This window comes from Diadema antillarum, unplaced genomic scaffold, assembly GCF_040938485.1.
Source record: "Diadema antillarum isolate AM-2024a unplaced genomic scaffold, OU_Dant_1.0 scf00000017, whole genome shotgun sequence".
Lineage (NCBI taxonomy): Eukaryota > Metazoa > Echinodermata > Echinoidea > Diadematoida > Diadematidae > Diadema > Diadema antillarum.
In genome coordinates this window covers 834686-856192 of record NW_027270906.1, presented here as the reverse complement: position 1 = coordinate 856192, position 21507 = coordinate 834686, and the positions used below count along the sequence as shown (strand labels likewise).

The following is a 21507-nucleotide window of genomic DNA, read 5'->3' as shown; positions in this document are numbered from 1 at the left end:
TGCATTGGCGATACAGAAGTTCATGTATAAATGCCATATTTTCCTGCCAGACTCTCTTTCATCATTTCATCATATGAACATACTTTCTTATGTCAAATATAATTTGAAGATGTCAGATTTCAGTAGGAAACGATGGACAACTGAAAAAAATGCATCTTACTTACAGGATTAAGATGGGTCACTAAAACTTTAATTCACGTTCAAATTTGATCAAAGACTAAATAAAAACCCCATCAAATTGTTATCTAAATCTTGAATTTCTATACTTCTGCCGGGGGGGTAGACTGACTTGTGAGATTAAATTGCCACTAGCATTTGGGTAATGCCAGTAAAGAGCTCTTTGCTTGATGTAGAGCACATTGCAGGTTTCTGTATCCATGGACCAGCCTGGTCCGAAGCCTGTGGAATGGGTACAGGTGCAACCCTCCCCACCCTCCCAATACTCGTACTCTGCTGGTCTCTCGAAGATTAAATAATTGCGCTGAAATTAAAGTGACTATTCACCGAGCTTGAGTGATTTTCTTCAAAATTCGGTCGATGACGTCTCATCAAAGAAGTTACCTCAGTATATATTTATTCATACCATTAAAATATCAAACTCGAGGAGATTTTTACTTTCAGATATGAAATGGAAGAAATGACCACATTTGCAGACAGCCTCTAGAAGAGAGAGAGATAAATGACCCTGACCACAAACCTTCTCTTCAGGTTAGCCTCTCGTCTCCTTTCCTCAAAGCGGCATAATCCCCTGAGGGTGGGGAGATAGTCCAGCGCCAGGGCGGGGTGGTTAGGGTAGACATGAAGTGGTAGGTGATCAACGGCCGCCTTGTGAAGATCTCTGTGATACAAGAGTGAAAAAAAAATTCATCTCAGTGACTATGGTATCCTTTGGAATGAACTTTTCGGGATGGACAATAGGAAGAGTATTTTCATAAAAACTACCATGGTAGTAGAGGTAAAATGTAGTTTTAATATGCCAGCTGAAAATGTTGACCTTTGCCTAAAATGTACACATAATAAGCATAAGAAATGAGTGAAAGAACGCTCTGATAACATGATTTCAATTGGGAAAATGCAAAATATTACCGGGAAGCACCATAGCGCAATCTCAGAGCATTCCTGATCGTGGTTGCTACAAGATTTTAAAAATGAATTAGAACAATATATTGGGTCATAGCAGTATTCACTATGAGAGACTGAATCGCATTGGCAGTTCGTTACCGGCATGCAAATCAATACTATTGTGGGGGACCGTTTCGATCATCATTTACTAGCAGCATCATACATACCCACCACTAAAACATTCTACCACCATGGAAACATTACGGAAAATATATTCCAACTCACCCGACTGTGGACTGCAAGTCTTTTCTTTGTAACCGAAGTGCACTGTTGCTCTCCGTCGGCGAGATATTTTGTAATATCCGACAACTGTCCTCATGCGAGAAACCACCAAGAATCCGCTCACTGCAATGCCTCCATTTTCTGCGACAGCACACCAGACTCGTTGCTTCCAGATGACAGTCGATCTCTCTCACCATGGACTCGCTTTCCTCGGAGTAAGGTCTGACATCCATGGAATTGATGTCTGTACTTCCTCCATCTTGACTGTCATCCAGCCCCGGAAACATCAGGGGTTGCCACCAGTCCTGGTTGCCATAGCGACCGAGTCTGCATCCCTGTCTCTGCTCCTGGGGCAGCATGGTGTCGAGGACGGACATCCTGTCTGTGTGATCTGCTAGGACTTTCATCAGTCCACTTTCCAACTTAACAGATGCCTTCTTCTGGTCGGCTGACAGAACGTCTCGGCCAGATTGGGAGGGACAAGTTCTAAGAGGATTCTGACCATCCGTCCATGAGGCTAGGAGTTGAGGTAGATTGATGTGACACAGATCCAGTCCATGCCTGCAGAATGAGTCTATAACTGATGCTCTTCGACTTGAATCATCTATGTGCTCCAAGTTCTGGAAAGACAAACAAAAATTCAGTATGACTCTCTGTCTATCTTTTAGCAACAGCCATATTCACGGCACCCTCCTCCACAATGAGAAAAGGCTGATAATAATTTATGATGAGCACAAGGGCTGCTGCTTAACTTACGGGTTATTAACTTGTGAAACTTTTGGCAGAATAGCCCAGAGGAATGCTATATGAAGGTGACTGGATATCTACGGAAAGAGGTACTAACCCTCTCACCTCTGACAACAATGCCAACATACCTTCAGCAACAGTAGTGTGTCTGCCACTGGTCCTGCAGCATTACCGAGTCCTAAGACACTCTCCAACAACCCACGATGCTTTGCACACAGTTTTTCGGAGTCCACGGGGGCCGCACTTTCACTCGCTCCATCTCCTTGCTGTTCCTCATGTCTGCCATTGAGCTCCACCAAGTTACAGGTCTTCTTCACAACCTCCCCTGAGCTGTCTCCCTGTGTGGCTTTATCCTTACTTGGCAGGTCTGCTCTCGACTCAGTGTTTAGTATCTCTCCATCTGAGACATTCTGAGGTTTTTCAGCATCAAAGCTAACCCCATCACCACTTGGTAAATATTTTACATCAAATTCAGAGCTCTCCTTGCAGTCCTGTTTCAGTGCATCAGCATCTTCCCTGCATGACGAACCCTCCACATTCCAGACTGCCTGGACGTTTGTTGGCATGGCAGCCGAGAGGACCCAGAACTGGAGGTTCTGCAGGCAGCGTCTCACATCGCAGTTGAAGAAGTTCACCAGAGAGGTTATATCGGACTCACTGACACACACATTTTCTGCCAGACACAGTAGCTGAAGGTGCTTTGTGAGTGAACTCTGTTCAAAGAATGCAGTGAGGAAAAAAGGTGAAGGGTAGCAGCTCAATGACAAATGCACGGTTCTATTAACACAAAAGCTGATAGATTGCAAACTCTTTGACACGACTAATTCCAAGATGTCTAAAGTAAATAATGGTGAACAAAGATTGTCCATGAGATGGTTGGAGAAAAATCTGCCATACAGTATATACTACTAAAACTGTCTGATCAAGCATTGCACCATTGACATGTAGCCCATTTCTACATGTAAGTGCAATTACCAGCATGTGCAACAAACAGTATCAGTCATATTTCAGAAGTCTTGAAAAATCCACTTATAAAAACTGAAAGGTTGCCAATTTAGTAGATGGTCAAAGGTGACTGAAACCATTTCACGGTTGTTTACATTTATGTCCTTCATTCATTTCTATCTAAATTGGTTTCCTCAATCATAATGCAAAAAACACAAGGCTGTCTTGCAAAAAATCAAAAAAGTACATACAAGAGCATGTGGACACATGCATGCAAGTGTTAATTTGCAAACATGCATATCTGTACTCAACTACTTGTACACTAATATGCAAATGCCAGATGGGTGTTGAAATGTTACACACTGTTGACACATCACAATCCATCTGCAAAGCAAAAAGCTATTTCAGTCTGTCAAACAATAACTTTCAAAAAAATTGAAGCTCAGAGATGGATTCTCCATGAAATTTTGAGAAAGATTTCTTTCAAAACACAACCTAGGCACATTTCACATGACCTGGCTTTCCCTATATCCCAACTTGGCACTCTTACCACTGGTGGCTTTTTGAACTTCAGTTCTTCAAATCTCCCAGGCAGTGTGTATGCAAACCGTGGATCTGTGCAAAGTGACATAAATAGAATCAAACGATTTCAGCAACAACATTCAACATACCGTATTTCCCCGAGACTGAAAAAGAAAAACCAAAAGCCATTGACAATGATTCAGGAACTTTCAGCAGAAGAACCTGCAGCAAATTTCCCCCAACTTCAGCGACTGATTGCAAGCACACAAAGGAAATGCAACTTGCAACATGTTAACGGAATGGTACAGTTTCGGTTGAGATTGGGATTGAGGTTTCCAACGCTTTTTTGACGATGATTTTTCTTTAGATAATGAGAAACTTTTTATGAAATATGAAAGAGCATATAATTCTAAGAAGAATTCAATGTTTGTTTGATGAAAATTGGTTTTGAAATGGCTGAGATATTCAAAACAAAGCGATCGTAATACAAGGTGGAACCCACCTTTTATTAAGAGGCTTTGTTTTACTTTGTTTTTGGATATCTCAGCCATTTCAAAACCGATTTTCGTAAAATAAACTTTGAATTCCTCTTAGAAGTTCATGCTTTTTAACTTTTCCTAAAGTGGTTTTTAAGTATTTTGCAAAAAGTTAAAAGCTGAATTCTCACCTCAACCAATACTTTTCCATCCCTTTAACTAAACAATCTAATAAAGACTTGCTTCAAAATACCAAAGTATGTGTATCTTCCCGCTTTGCTATTCAAAATACCAATTTGAAAGTATGTGTATCTCCCCCCCCCCCCCCCTGCTTGTTAAATATCTGTATGCCCTTATGTCTGAGGTTTGAAAGGCATGGACAGCAAAAGCAAGACATCTAATTAATTAATAATTCAAAGACCGACATCACACAACTTGAACAATACAACTACATGTAGAAAGCTGTATGGAATTGGAAGCTCTGCTTGAGGTGATGGTGACATTTCAGTTACCTGAGGTAGTTAGGACAATTGGTCTCTTGGTGGTCTCCATGAGTGATGTGATGGCCGATAGAAAACCTTTGTCTTCATCGAATATAATATCAACCTATAGGAGAAAGACAAGAAAAGGAAGATGTGGCATTCAACCACAAATTTTCAGCCATCTGCATTTTAAAACAGGAATGCTTAATACCACATATATACCAGTAGCTTTTCTACTCCTTATCTGAGGGACAAAAAAACCCCAGAACTTTCACTATAATTTCGAAACAAGCCAAGAAATGTTTTGCTCTCTCTTCTGCTCGACCTCAAAAGAAAAAAAGAAGAAGAAATATCTCATCTCTTACTTCCCTATTATTCATCTAATTCCTTAAAATCAAAGTGACTAGGATTTAACTTCACAAAATAGTATGTGAGAGCATCCCACGAGTTGAAATATTTGTAGATCAAGCTACTCTTTTCATGTTGTAGCCTTCATTTCTCGAAAGCTAATGCACATAGGAATTCTGTACTTTTCTACAACAAAATCTCAAAACATTCTTTAGCCTACAGATACATAATATGATAGGTGATTACCAAACATAGCTATTTATCATGACAGGTGTGGAAATAAAAGTTCCCTATCCAATTCACAAGGTTGAGTGCTATCAACTAATAGCACGCACAAATTGCCTACCTGATTTTTTTTTTTCATTTGACCAAATGCTAAGAAAAAACAAGAGACCCGCGGGTCTAGCGCTCACCTGAGTATCGCAAGTTCACCTTTCACGCAGTCACTAATCTAAATTATTCACAGCTCTACCAAAATTTGACCAGGCACTCTCAAGTAGAAGATGAAAATGTACAATAAGGTCCCATTTTTTTAAAGATTCCTTAATTTGGGGGGATTGGGGCCCCCTGGGGCCCTCTGGGTGGGGCATGGTGCTCATTTTGATAAATTGTGATCCTGATCCCCTAGGGATGCTACTTGCCAAGTTTGATGAAAATCCATCATGAGGTTTTCAGGAAGAAGATGAAAATGTACAATTTAGGCCCCCATTTGGACCTTCCCAACCACCCCCCCCCCCCCTCCCCGAGGGGCACCCCTGGATCTCCTATGAACAAACTTGAAACTACAGTCATTAATGTACTCACTCATAGTATTATCTTAGCTCTATAACTTCTGATACTAGAGAAGATTTTAAAAGATTCCTTCATTTTGGGGGTGTGGGGCCCCCGGGGGCCCCCTGGGTGGGGCATGGTGCCCATTTCAACAAATTGAGATCCTAACCCCTTAGGGATGCTACCTGCCAAGTTTGGTGAAAATGGGTCATGGGGTTCTCAAGATGATAAAAATGTACAATTTAGGCCCCATTAGGATCCCCCCTCCTCACCCCCTCCCCTGGGTCCCAAGGGGGGCACCCCTGATTCTGCCATGAACAAACTTGAAACTACAGTCATTAATGTACAAACTCATAGTATTAACTTAGCTCTATCACTTATGGTTCTAGAGAAGAAGATTTTTACAGATTCCTTAATTTGGGGGGGTTTGGGCCCCCTGGGGCCCCCTGGGTGGGGCATGGGGCCCATTTTAACAAATTGGGTTCCTAACCCCCTAGGGATGCTAGCTGCCAAGTTTGGTGAAAATGGGTCATGGGATTCTTAAGAAGAAGATGAAAATGTACAATTTAGGCCCCATTAGAACCCCTCCCCACCCCCCTCCCCTGGGTCCCAAGGGGGCACCCCTGATTCTGCCATGAACAAACTTGAAACTACAGTCATCAATGTACTAACTCATAGTATTAACTTAGCTCTATCACTTCTGGTTCTAGAGAAGAAGATTTTTACAGATTCCTTAATTTTGGGGGGTTTGGGCCCCCCTGGGGGCCCCCTGGGTGGGGCATGGTGCCCAGTTTAACAAATTGAGTTCCTAACCCCCTAGGGATGCTACCTGCCAAGTTTGATGAAAATCGGTCTTGGGGTTTTCAAGAAGAAGATGAAAATGTAAAAAGTTTACGCACGACGCACGACGGACGACGGACGACGGACGACGGACGACGGACGACGCACGACGCACGACGGACGCCGGACGAAGGGCGATCGCAATAGCTCACTTGAGCCTTTGGCTCAGGTGAGCTAACAATTGAAAAATAAGAAAAAGATATTACCTCATCAAAGAGTATCAGAGATGTGGCAGTGGTCTTTGGTTTGTGGCCAAGGTCAGACGTTGGCTTGGGGCCACCTAGTGTCCGCTGCTTGCTGGCCTTGGTCTGAGAGGTCAAAGGTCTCTTGGCCGGAGACTTCTTGACCAGTTTTTGGGGAGATTTCTTGACTGTCCTGTTACAATCATATTAGAATGAAGAGAAAGGAATTATATCTTGTCAGACCAATTCATACACATGTATACGTGAGCTGAAAGCCCCATAACAGTATGCTAATTCAAATACACTTCGAAAGCACCAGACCAAATTTCTAATTGACTATACAGGGAAAATATAAATCTTTGTGAGCAATAGATTTGAAAGCCAGTTGCATGAATATTCAATGCAACAGTCTACGAAGACAGAGCACTCTCAAAATTATTAAAACTGAACAGAGATATACCTGAAGTATATATCAAGCACTCATGGTGTTGACCTCATTTTATGTCAAAAATGTATTTTTTCCTTTTCCACATCAACACTCATTCATTTCCACAATGGCAGAATACAGCAGAAATATAATACACACATGTTTCGGATGCAGAAATGTGAGACACAAATCCACCGAACGCAAAGCACATACCCCGGCTTTTTGACTGGAGATCTCTTGCTGACTTTGTCCCCCTTGTTGCCTGCCTTGAAGAATGCGGCAAAGGCTTTTGGGATGGCCGGCTTCTTGTTGGCAGGGACTTTCCGGTCCTGGGAGGACAGAGACTTGCTTGGCGACGACTTGAAGAGGTTGGTAGAGGAGATGCCTGGTTGCCTAGCAACCTGATGAGACTGGGTGACCTCCCCTAGCTTCATAAGGATCTGCCGTCCACTTCGACGAGAAGATGCGTTTTCCTCAAACACCTGATGTGAGGAAAGCTTGATACCATGTCTTTCTACTTCATACCCCCATTCCATAGAGACTTTTTCTCACCAGTCACTCATCGGAAGCAAAGTCTTTTGCTTCCAGCCACCCATCATACTGTATTGGAGCACAGTCGGATGAATCCCACTTGTGATAGTCAACAATCAGGTCAATGTCAGACATGTCTGACGTGATCCTCATAGACGATCTCGCCTCATTGGATCATATCCAACATGTCTGACACTGACCTGATAGTTGACCAACACAAGTTGGATTCATCAGACTGCGATCCGATACACGTTGGCTGGTGGCTGGAAGCAAAAAAAAATTGCTTCCGAGGAGTGACCAATGAGAAGAAAAATCTCTGTGAAACTGGGGTGTCAAGTCAGAAGATTCTGCTAGGATCGAAAGCTCAGGCCCCTTTAGACTCCAAGCCATGAAGGACATGGGTGATGTCACAATATATTCACAACTTAGCCAGGTGATAAATTACAAAAAACAACATTCAATAAAGAAGACAACATAAGTTTGTACAAGAGACAAATCAGGAAAAAAAAAACTACCTCTACTCATCTAGAATATAGCAGCTTCGTGAAAAAAAAGGAAGAACTAAATAAAGATTACTATGACACAGTTCTCTCCCGTAAGAACATTAGCCCCTTACAACGGGGTTATTCTATGCTTGCTACATTTTTACTTCACCTACTTCAAGTCGTCATGAATCAAAAGCCAGTGTTCTCACCTCAAAGCCCTGCTCCTGTGCACAGGCATAAACGAGCGACGTCTTGCCGACTCCGTGCGGTCCCACGAGGAGAGTCGTGTTGCACAGACCGTCCTCATCGTCACTGTCGTCACTGTCATCGCAGCAGAAATCCTCGTCACTGTCATCCTCCTCATCGCTATCGAGTCTCTTGGATTCTGTGATAGGAAAGAGAAATGATTAGTGAGGCATATATAGATGGTAGAAGAGATTTGTCAATGGAAAATAAGCCTGTGAAATGTAAATTTTCCTAAATTTTCCTCAATCCAAAGCATTTCTATGGTGACACAGTCATATCAGGGGAGCATATTCTCAAGTTATCAAATGTTAAATGATGTTGAGGGACTTATTTATTGTTGTTTTTTGCTTGTTTAAAGGGATCGTATAGTTTTGGCTGAGACCTAACTTCTCATTTCTGACATTCTGTAATAATGAAATACTTCTCATGAAATATGAAAGAGCATGTAATTCCAAGAGGAATTCAATGTTTCTTTGATGGAAATTGGTTTTGACACAGCCGAGATATTCAAAACAGAGCGATCCAATAAAAGGTGGGACCCACCATTTATCATGATCGCTTTGTTTTACTTTGTTTTTGGATGTCTCAGCCATTCCAATACTGACTTTCATCAAATAAACTTCCTCTTAGAATGATATGCTCTGCATTATTTCGTAAGTGTTTTCTTGGTATCTCGCAAAAAAGTAAAAGCCCAATCCTCATCCCCATCAATACTACACCATCCCTTTAATCAATCTATTGTTGCAAGAAAAAAACAAAAACACTTCACAATGTTTGACAAACATCTTGGCAAGCAATAAAGGCAGGACTCGGCACAATGCTGGCATGGCTCAAATACAAGATACTAAGTAGATCCAACATACACTCCTTTGCAAATCTAATTAGTCACAATGCAAGCGATGTCCCACATGAACTGACTTGTTTGTTTCTTCTTGGCCTTGCTTCCCATCCTGGACGTTTTCTCTTTCATCCTCTGGGTCTTTTTCTTCCATTCCGACAGCCAGGAGCTGAACTTCTTGCAGGCGACAGCATTGCCAATTATAGCGGATGCCGAGGTTGGCTGGTATTTGTCTGTCCACGCCATGCTGGCAAGTCTCTTGTCTGCCTGAGCTTCTGTGCAGTGAGTACAGAGTTGTCAAGGTGCAACGGTGTCATGGCAACAGATCGTCATGGTGATACTATGTCATAGTAACATATTGTCAGGGCTATAGATTGTAATCGCAGCTACCAGTATATTGCTACGGCAGATACATTGTGAATTCTTTTGTGTGTAATTTATGCTACAAGTTGAAGAAGAAAATGTGCTTAATCCAGAAACCAGATATATATTCAAATGAATCATTTTTGTTTCTAGTATAAGATTGCAAAATTGGGTGACGTCTGCCTTTGTGAGTTTGCAGTGAGAAAAAGCCGTTCATCCTCATGTGGCTTGCGGCTTCAGTAGATCATTTTTTGAATTACATAAATGGTAAGTATTCCCGAGATGTTGAAAGTTTCAAATGTAGTGCATTCCTAGCAGAATGATCAAAATAATTTGTGATCATCCATTAGATCTTGACATGAGAGAGAAAAAACATGCTTTAACATTTCCAATACCATACAATCATAACATTGATATGTCACTCATTACTCAAGTGATGTGTTATTGACTGTACAAATGATGTCTTGACAAAGCAAATGAAACTATGTCAGCTCTCAAATATCGGAGAGATGCCAACACCTCTCAACACATAGCAGTTAGAGTGTATTTGCTACCTTCAGAGCTGACTTCTTTGCCATCCTCCTTTGTTGGGTCAGCATCCTGGGGGCAGGATGTAACTTTATCTTTGCTGTCATCATCTACGGCAGTCTCCATGGCAACCAGCCTCCTGCTGCTCCTCCTTGATGACCTCCGTAGACTCCGACTGCTGTCGGTCTCCCCGCTCTCATCCGTGGTCTGCGTCGCAGCAGAGTCTGCTGACACGTCTAACGATCTTCGTGCCATTTTCCGCTTGCCACTGGCACCCTCTGTACCATCCTCTGCCTTTCGCTTCCCCCTCACAGTCCTGGCTTCTTTAGTCTCTTGTCCATCTTGCGCTGTTTATTATGCCAATGAAAAAGACAAAAAGAACATATGATCTCATGAATTTATGTCAGCAATGTACCAAATCTGTGTTTTTTTAATTTCTTACAAAATAAGCAATTGATGTGCGACAAAAGAAACACTCAGTGTACATGTGTACACCACAACACATGAAACTGAGTGAACAATAAAATAACATACCGTATTCTGCGGCGATAAGGCCACACTAATTTTCACAGAAAAGAAGCAATACACTCGGGCTGCCTATTTGCCAGCACAACCATATCATGGCCTGTTCAACCTAGAGAATAAAATGCTGAATCAATACAGGTAATCATGTTACGGACTATGCAATGTGCTAATGAGCAAATTGACATCATACAATGAATCAATCTATCGTATTGACAGTGCTATGTTTCGCAATCAAATGACAACTTTTTTTTTTTGTCATCACCTCCTGACTGCTGTTGTTTCCATGCCAAATTTTGGGTAGCATGAACATGTTGCTTCACATAGCCGTCCTCCTGGCTACAGCATTACAGTATCCTGTCTTGCATGCATCACAACATTACACAATGATCACAGCTCTACCTCATAAATTCTTTTTCAGACTTACCATGTTTGTCCTCTTGTGTATTGTTCAGCTTCTCACCAGACTTCTTGGCCTGGTACATCTTAAATATCCTCTGAACTGGAAACTTTGGGTTGGTCTTGAGGATGTCATCCAGGAAAGCCTTCTTTTCTGCCTCCCCCAGTGGAGGGTGTCCATGGAAACCCTAAAATGGAGACGATATTTGGAAAGAGCAGAAACAGAAAAAAGTGTGTAGAATAAGTACCAATGACAAAAGTTAAAGTAAGTCTGAGAATGCATCAAAATAGAAAGTAAAGAGCAGCACATGCACATGCTAATTGACCAGCAGTACCTAAATGTCATATCAAGCTCCACCATGTATGGGTACCTTCACAAATATACAGAAATCCTAAATATCAATTTGTCTTGGAATAATGCCACTGCTAGATGTTCTTTACGTGGCAAAGAGATAGTCAATGCGACTTAAAAGAACTTAAGGTCTTGTTGAAGACATGTAGCTGAATACAGTCAACTTCGGATACCTCGAATTCGTCGGGACTGAAGAAAATGGTTCGAGGTATGTGAAATTCGAGGTACGCGAAATTCGAGGTACGCGTGCGTTGGTCAAATTTTCTTCGACTTATCCGACGTTTATCGATGTTCAACATGGTATCTGTTATAGTGCCTACCGATTGTTTGCATGCTTGTCAATTGGAATTGAATTGACTTTTATATGAATGAATTGAATGAAAATTGGAATTGAAATCAAAATTTCAGAAATGAAGATTTTGGTGGCCCTATTGCGCCACCAAAAAAAGTCGGATGTTTGCCTTTACTTTTGAAAATGAACAGCGGTAACAATCGGCTCTGTAAGATACTGAAATAAATGTCGGATGTTTGCTCATACTTTTGGAAATGAAAAACGATAAGACTCAGCTCCGTATGGTGCTAAAACTAATGTCAGATATTTGATTTTGCGTTCGGAAATGAACAAGGATAACATTCGGCTCCAGAAGACGCTGAAATAAATGTCGAATATTTGCTTTGACGTTTGGAAATGAAAAACAATATTCAACTCCGTACGATGGGTAGATAAGTGTCGGATGTTTCCTTATACTTTCGAAAGGAAATAGCAATAACATTCGGCTTCGGAAGATGCTAAAATAAATGTCAGATGATCGCTTTTATGTTCGGAAGTTGCAGTAATATTCTGCTCCATACGATGCTGAAATAACTGTCTGATGTTTGCTTTTAAATTTCGAAATGAATAACAGTAACATTCAGCTGCGTTCAATGGTAAAATTAATGTTTGATGTTTGCTTTGACGTTCGGAAATGTGTAACAATAACATTAAACTCCTTACGATGATAAAATAAATGCTGGATGTTTGCTTTTACGTTCGAAAGTAAATGGCAATAACATTCAGCTCCGGAAGATGCTAAAATACATCTCGAATGATTGCTTTTACGGTTGGCATGTTTGGAAGTGAATAGCAGTAACATTCTGCCCCATATGATGCTAAAAAAATAATGGATATTTGCTATTACATTTCAAAATGAATAACAGTAACATTCAGCTACGTTTGATGGTAAAATAAACGTCTGATGTCAGCTTCGACGTTCAAAAATGAAAAACAGCAACATTCAGCTCCGTACGATGATAAAATAATTGTCAGATGATTCATTTCACTTTCGGAAGTGGACAGCAGTAACTTCGTTACATTCGGCTCCGTATACGATGATAAAATAAATGTATGTTTGAAATGAATAACGGTAATATTCTGCTTCGTACGATGCAAAAATAAATGACAGATTGTTGCTTTCACATTGGGAATGATTAACGGTATCAATCCGCTTAGTTAGATGCTGAAACAAATAGCGGATGTTTGCTTTCACGTTTGGAAATGGATAAGGATAGCATTCAGCTCCGTAAGATGCTAAAATGAATGTCGGTTGTTTGCTTTTACATTTAAAAATGATTAATGGTAATATTCGGCTCCGTAAGGTGCTAACAGACTAATAAATGTCGGATGATTGCTTTTACAATAACAAATGAATAACGGTAACTTTCGGCTCTTTACAATGCTAAAACAAATGTCGGCAAATGCTCCCACTTTTTCATTTCAAACGTAAGTTTTGACCTCCTAAATATATAGGCATCAATTTTTATAATAATCTATACGCCTATTTGCTAAATCTTAAAACACAGAATAAGATGATTGGATTTTCTATTCATTTGTTTTAGACATGGGCATCTGTATCACTTTAATGATGCTTAATATTCACTTTTCTTTGTTTAGTAGGACCGATTTGGTTTTTCTAATGTTTTTCTCCATTTTTTTTGTGTGTGTGTGTGTGTGTGTCGCCAGATTTTAATTTGGAGTAAATACGACCACCAAGAAATACAAATCAGTGATACTGGTGGATAGTGTGGAGCCCTGTCTATTCTATATTTTATTATGCTCGGCCTATACTTCCACATCATATTCCACAATATTTTCATAATCTCATTAAAAAAAAATCAGTGCTTGCGTTTTCGGGGAAGAATACATGAAACATACTTCATGAAAGGCAAAAAAAAAAAAAGTTAACCCGTTCCTTACGGGAACCTGGTTCCCGTGGGAGCAACTGATATACGGGAACCTGGTTTACCAGGTTCCCAAAATGAAGACAAGGGTGCCTGCTTCAGTGGCCTAAATTCATGTTTCTTTGTGTTAAAATGCTCAGAAAAGTGGGTTTGATAAAAAGATCAGAGTTTATTCTATCAGGATTTGTTCTCCTGCTGTTTAAAAAAAAGGGGGTTTTACAGTATTATGTACCTTTTCCTGATTTAGTTGTTTGCTTGTTCTGCTGTAAACTCGTACGAACATGTACATAATGATCAAGGCTGAGATCAGTTAGAAATGCAGGTTCGCTGACCCCAGTCACCTCATTCAGGTACCTGGTTTTGTGTAGAACAAAAGATTCTGAGAGCTCATCAGCGCACGCTCTATTCATACCTCGCACCCGATCGATATTTCCATTCTTCACGGGCACATGTAGTTGACTGTAGAAAGGGGGACACAATGAACCGCTTGACTGCCTTCACACAGCTGGATTACCAACCTGTGTGCCTCTCTGTCAACGGGCGAAAAGAATCTCGTTTGGGGGCATTAAAGGCACTCAGAGAATTGCGGAAGGAACGGGTTAAAAAAGGTGCTACGCAGGAGATTGATGTTTGGACAGTGGACAGTGATTAATGCAAAGAGATTTTCCCAAGTGGTGGGGAGGAGAAAAATCTCTTTGGATTAATGCCAAAGATGTAACTGTCAACACCTTCGCAGGCGCGCCACGACGGTTAAGAAATCTACACGCACGGCATGACTATCATGATCAAGAATTAAAACACAGTGGTTAAAGAAAAGAAGATGATGGGGCAGAGCGTAGTGCTATCGTAAGCACTCCATTGGCAAGGGTGATATGTGCATACCGTATACGTGTGTAGATAGGTGTTGGGGATTTTTCTTGCCAGCTGTGTACCGGGTATTTCTTTGGGAGCGCGATTGTTTTGGTCGGGAATATTTACTGTCGAGTGTGAAAAGATTTTTGACATGTCTTCTTCGCATTCCATGCGCGCTTAATCGGAGATGCTGAGTGATGTTTGCAATTTCGATTCGAGCTACATGCTGGGAAAAACAATAAGTTAAATAAGATCAGGACAGTAGATTTCACTTCGAGGTAACCGAACTTCGAGTTATTTTCTTCGAGCTACGCAAATTTTAATACACGGAAACTCCATAGGAACAATCGGGACTTTCATTTTGCCCCCGAGGTAAGTGATATTTGGCTTATCCGACGTCGAGGTATCCGAAGTTGACTGTATGTCCTCCCAATGTAAACTTGCTCTTAGGCTGTCAGGCATGCCTACCTTGAAATCAAACGAGGGCGCTGCAGTCATCTTGCTGAATGTAAGGCTTCCCAGATGTATCCCATCCTTGGGTTGCATGGGTTTGGGGTCATTGACAGGATGAATTCTCCATTGCCCGTCGTTTGGGGGAGGAAGATTCCAGAATATATCAGAAGAATCTGTACATGGGAGAAAAATATACAATGTAGATCACTGAAGAGAGATTAAGTAAAAGTTCCTATGATATCAGCAGAATTCTCTGGAAGACAGAAAGTAATAATAATGAGATGAAGTATCAGAAAATCAAAGGTATAAGTCTTTATTTGTTTACTTTCACTTGGTTTTCAAACTTCTTCTTTAACATCTTTGATCACAGATGGAAACTAACTATTCTCCTAAAAATTTACCTTGTATCATCTGAAAATGGCAGTTGCATGTACTTTGTATCAGGCAAAAATCTGCAAAATACACAGTACACTAATGACCAGAAAAGTACATACCAGGGAGGACCGCAACCGGCGCACGCCCCCCTTTATTTTTTGTTGAAACAAAAGAAATAAAAAGAAAAAAATGGGGGAGGGGTGCGTGCGCCCCCCTTTAATTTTGTAAACGTGCCCCCTCTTTACGGAATTCCTGGATCCGCCCCTGCATACATACATATAGGTAAAATCAAGTGTCTGACATAAAGCAAATAAATCTTATCCACCCCTTACTAGACTGTACTAACAGACTGAAATAGACAAGGTTCCAATGACATCATCAAGCCAAAAACTGGGTATGGGGGTCCTCATGCGCGTGGGCAAGCGCATAAGCGTTACATCCCATGTCCCATGATAGGCAGGCGGGTATGCTGTACGTGTACTGCACGCTAGAGCTATGCGCTTAATACACACATGACTTATTTTTACCCCTCAGGCACAGGCCCTTGACATCACAGAATCTCGTCTAAAAGAAAAGGAAGATATATATCCAACAATACCTTTCTGCAACACGTGCACAACTTTCTGAAGTGGCAAAACTTCCACTTCTTCCACAGACCCAGCTGGCGCCTTCAGCTGTTCAAGCATGTTGAAACCCAGTGTTGCCGGCCCTGGAGTGTTGACAGGGGGTGGGGCTAACTTCCCTTCAATGAGGCTGTCCCTGCTAGCCTCGTCCATTAGGAGGCAGTCTCCGCTGGTCGCCATGGCAGCGGCGAGGCTGTCCTGCTTGAACTTCTTTGCAGCTGCAAGCTGGCCTTGTTTGGTAAAGATTGGAGCTAGTTTGGCAGCAGCTGGGGGGGGGGGGAGGAACATACAATCTGTGGTAATTTTGGCATTATTGAGCAGTGTTAATCTACTTGCAAATAATGTACAATGAGCATAGACTAGTTATGCCACATATCCAAGACCTATGTCTGACACTCAAACATCTTTTAGAAATACTTACATCAGAGGCACATACTTTAAGACATGGTGCATTAACATGCCCCAATTTGACATAGTATGGAAAATATCTTCACACCTTTTAGAAGCAGATTGTTATGCTAAGTAGTCAAGTATTTTTACTGTGACTGCCTTCAAATCATTTCCCAAAACTTAGTACTGCTGCTAGACTAACAAGATAACATGAGCTCATAGTGAACATGTGTACAGTATTACAGGCATGGTGTCAGCGAGGACTAAAAATCATATGAAGCAAGGCCTTGCAAGATCACAAGACTGAACAGAAGAGTGCGAATTGCTGGCCAAAATACTCACGTTTACGTGGCGTCTTTGGTTTGTTCCTGGAACTAGACCTTCTCCTGTTGGGCGAGACCTGCTTCTGTGTACTCTCTCCATGCTCCTTTGTGAATATCTCATTTCTTTTCCTCCCCAGGATCATTTGCTCCCCAGCTTTACCCTTCTGCTTTCCCAGCCCCTGTGTGAGGCCACTTCTACTGTTGGTGTTGGAAGATGAAGCTGGGAAGCTCTTCGCAAGTGTCTTCTTAGCAGTCCTTGAGAGTTTCTTTGCATTTTGGAGTTTGGTTGCTGTGGCAACCTGTTGACCCTTCTTTGCTCTTTGCAAAAGCTGCTGTGCCTTGGTTACCTTGGTACTCTTCTACAAGGTATGACAAACATATTAGAAGGATACAAAATTAGGCTTACATCAGTATCAATTCAGTAGTTAAGATCTGTACACGATAAGACATCAAACAAGACTGTATCTCTCAATCTCCAATATCTGAACAAAAGTTACAATGAAATGAAAAGACAGATAAAATCCAGTGTGCTAAAACTTAAAGATGGCAGAAGGGCTTTGGCAAGTGAAGGACATATAACAGGGGAAAAGTGAAGAGGCGGAGTCTTACCTTTGGAGAAGACTTGATGGCTGTCAGTTTCATTTTAAGTGACCCTTCACCTTTACTTCCTGTTAGTATAGAAGCCTTGAACTTTCTGTTGCTATTGGTGACAGGATTTTCAACTTTTTTTGCTCCTGGTGCAACAGCTTTTTCCTGCTTGCTGGCACCTTTGGGTTGTTTCTTTTTGCGTGACTTTGAGGGTATAGAATCTTCGAATTCTTCCACACTCTTGTTGAGGTCAGCTGTGAGGTTCTTGGCTGCCCTGGCTCTCAGCACTCGTCTGGTTGGTTTGGGAGACTTTGCACTTGATGTCGCAAGATCTGAAGTACTGCCCTCCTGCATTTCCTTCATTTCCTGCTTGACATGATCAACATTCATTTTGGTCTCAGTCTCTCCCTCCTTGCTGTCTACAGTATCCTTACTATCGTGCCTTGATGTTGTTTTCTCTTGTATGCTAGATGCACACTTTGAGACTTCTTCACACTTTTGATCTTTCGTTTGCTCAGCAAGTGCTGGCTTTGTGTCATCAAGACGTTTCACACTGTCTGTGCTTTCTTTTTTACGACCCCCCTTCTCATTTTTGTCCTTCAGTGGGTCTTTGACATTTTGCGGGCCCACCTGTTGCACTTCTCCTTTCACAGATTTTGATTCTACTGGAGTCTCTTTTTTCAAACTTGCTGGTTTCTTTTGGAAGATGCTGTAAACTGGTCCAACTTTCTTCACCTCCTTCTCCTCCACAAAGATTACCGACAGTTCGGGGTTTGTGTCTGGTACACTAACATTTGACATCAGTCTCCGGGGACAGAACCCTCCCTCTTTCGATGAGGCACTTTCTTGATCCTGACTTGGAGACTCACTCTGAGGGGACAACTCTTTGTCCCCTTTGGCCTTGCTGCATCCCTCGAATGGACTGTGGACCTGGGCTCGGACTGTGATGACCTTACGTGGAGGGGGATCATCCTTGCCTTCTCCATCTTTTCCTGCTTTCTCCTGCCCAGGACTTGACTTTGGTGGTGTTGAGACTGATTGCTTGGCAGCACTGGGGTCAGCATCTTTGACTCCCTGCGAGCGATGAAAATTTGGAGGAGTCTGTATGACATTGTCTGGGACCTCCTGGGAATGTGGAGGCAGGCAATCTTGAGAGGCACCCTCTCCTTCTAAAGCGTTCTGGTCGGTGTGTGCTGAGTCCTCAACATCCTTGTCAACATCTTCCCCAAAAGAATTGAGGAAGTCCATGTAAGACACATGAGTACAGGTTTTAAGCTCACCACCATCTTCCCCCTGATTGGGGACTGTCGCATCAATGGAATTGGAAAGTTCTTCAGTTACATTTTGATGTTCCTCAGCTGACTGTTTACCCTGAACATCGGGAGCGGCTTCCGTCTGCTGCCCTTGGATTTCACCAAAAGCCTCATCCAGCGAGGCAGAGTCCAGGCGAGACTTCCGCTTCCTTCTACTCGGTGGCGCAGGCTCAAAGTCCTCTTCACTTCCATTGCTCGCTCTGTCTTCTGCCTTCTTGCGTTTTTTCGACCCCTGGCTGGAGACTTCCTTGCTTTGTTTCGTTTCCACCCTCTTCTTCTCCCTCTTGACTGTGCTATCACTTTGAGAGTCTGCAGTTGAGGATTTCCCATTGTCAGTAGCATTACTGGTAGTAACAGGTAAAATTTCCTTCTGCGTCTTCTTCGAAATTGGGAAATAATTCCTGAGATCAGATGGCTTGTTTTCTGTCACCACAGGACTGGGCTTAGGCGTCGCCTTGAAGAATGTTGCGATGGAAGGTGTGCTAGTTTTGACATCTGCCTTCTTCTTACCTTGTCCTGGAGTTTGAATCACCTCCTACCGATGGAGAATGACAAGGAAACACATGAAGAACAATGTTTGTTGACATTACAGCAGGACATATATGGAAAATAGGAAGCACGCACTGGGTAGCTTGTAACACTATTTTCTTACTGTCACTTTAACAGTCAGTGAGTGTGGAATATGGTGAAATTGGTAAAACTGCATATAAAGTTCAGGAGTTTTATGGTGATATTTCTGGGGGAGGAATGTTCTAATGGCTAATTCACTGACAAAACCATGATTTATGTTATTTTTCCCCTAAAAGCATAAATACAAGGGAGAGTTGAGAGATGATGACATCATGGCCTCATTCTTTTAATAATCCAAGGTGGTGACATGATTGTGCCCAATATCACTATTGAAAATCTGTACAAATTTACATACACACACAAAAAAAAAAAACCATAATTTCCCAAGCAAGTTTATTAAAATTTTCACTGACATGTTCAAATGGTGTGAATCTTTTTTAAGTGAATCATTTGAACATACAGTTATGCATCTTTTTACCAATTAGAATGGTGCAACTAATAAGTTCTTGTGATGCAATATGAAAACAAAGAAGACATAAAAAGGACTCCTGCATCGATCTAGTCTTACGTTTTCAGAGGGTGACTCGCCCTCCTTGTGATTCATCATTCCAATCATGAAGAACTGGCAGTATGGATTTTCCTTGACATTTGTTGGTTGAAAGGTGCTGTTTGTAACATCTGTGGGCCAAACTAACATGCAAAGATAGAACCATACAATATTCAACATTCACTGTGTGTAAGACAGTGTATTCAAATACATACATGGGGCATTAACCATGGGAATTCTGCACTTGTCCTAGGTACTCCACAATTTTACCACAAACTTTATTCAACCAGTTTTTTCTCTTTTTTTGAACAAAAGTTGTGCTCCTTGTACCCATCCTAATGTAGGAACCACTTTATGTAGTCACACACAAATGTAGCAATTGATTGCGACCTGCATCTTTGTATTAAACCTCTGAGAGATCCAACAAAACATGCACAAACAGATTTCAAATTAATAACAACTCATTTGTGACCCGCTACAACATAAGGATCCGAAAGTTGGGGAAGGACAATTTTCTGAAAATGGCATGACGTTATTCCCTTACTCTTCTACTTTGATTTCATATATAGCACGACTCATAAAAGTACTCGGTTGCGGAGATATCGATCATTTTCTTCATAGCGCATGTCAAGTAGTTGAGGAAATCGAAGTTTCGAGAAAAACGCCTTCAAAGTTTTCCTTCCGTCGCTATCATGATCAGGGGAGGCGAGACAGTTTTCACCGCTTGACAATATAGAAAGCATGCTCCTAGCGACCTCCGCGATGTTCATTCAAGCTTAGCGCCAGCAGTCTATGCACGACCAATCAGTAATCAGGATGCCACGCACTGACCAATAAGACCACTCCCTCGTTGCTAGGGGCGGAGTCTAGCTGCGGCGCTAAATCCAAATCTTCGGACACGATTCTGTTACGTTGAAAATCAGAATATCATGGCCCAGAAAAACGCTGACTTCTTGCTTTTCCTTTGATCATTTAGCTTCGAAATTTCGGCAGATGATAGACAAAACATTAGACTACAAAATAATGCCACAAACAGAAATCTGATTGTTTTGACCAATTTTGACGATGTGACTTCAAACTCGATTTTCTCACGGCAGCCGTCAGCGACTTTAGGATCCTTTTGTTAGTGGGTCACATTTTTTTTTTGGGGGGGGGGGGAAGGGAGCAATTCTAAATTAATGTCGTATAGAAGTTTTACTGTGCTCCTTATCAAATTAAAATTGGCTGCTTGTGCTGTTTGATCTCTATTCCTTCTAAACCAAAATGGAAATTAATTTGTCTTCCAGCAAGTAATTCATACAAATTATATGTACATAGTTAACATACATGTATGTCCAACGTTCAAAAAAAAAAAGACAACTTCTTTTGTTACAATACAATGGCACTTCAAATTACTGTACATGTTTCCAACACACCAATTGGGAAATCTCTAGAGAGATTTTGAGAGAGCGGGATTGGAACCCGGGCCCGTTTGTAGAAATACAAGGAAATAACAAAGGGAAAAATCAGGACTTTTCTACCGTGTTGACTTACGTGAGTTGTCAACTTACGCGATGTTGACTTAAGCGAGGTATACTGTATTGCCATTGGCATAACCTTTGGCTTGACAAGACCCTGTCGCTGAAGTGTAGACAAGTCATCAAGGCTCTTAGTCTTAGCTCTTGTTCTGCGAGTGCGTCCTCGATCCTCCCTACTGTAAAAGTTTATGTGCAAAGACTTAAAGTCAATGGATATGCTACATCCATGGCCATTTGGTGTATATGGAGGTGGATAACAGTAACACTGTCAGTAGGTCAGTGCTCACTGTTAGCAGTCACCGGCAATGACAATCAAAATGAATGGCGGTGAATGGAGTGGTGACCGATATCAGGATAATGCCATAAACTGTAAATTACTTACCAGACAATT

General features: G+C 41.6%; 1 protein-coding gene across 1 annotated transcript; it reads right to left on the bottom strand.

Annotated features, from left to right (window-relative positions):
- Nucleotides 1-1343: 1343 nt before the first annotated feature.
- On the bottom strand, nucleotides 1344-19687 carry LOC139725389 (uncharacterized). Its single transcript, XM_071636472.1, has 15 exons — nucleotides 19621-19687; nucleotides 17191-19017; nucleotides 16601-16940; nucleotides 15844-16134; nucleotides 14886-15043; nucleotides 11025-11184; nucleotides 10102-10422; nucleotides 9265-9459; nucleotides 8310-8485; nucleotides 7298-7566; nucleotides 6682-6850; nucleotides 4547-4640; nucleotides 3587-3651; nucleotides 2220-2804; nucleotides 1344-1964 (listed from the first exon to the last, which is right to left on the bottom strand). Exons 1-15 carry the CDS (start codon nucleotides 19666-19668, stop codon nucleotides 1344-1346), a joined length of 5319 nt encoding a protein of 1772 aa, XP_071492573.1. The 5' UTR covers nucleotides 19669-19687.
- Nucleotides 19688-21507: the final 1820 nt, after the last annotated feature.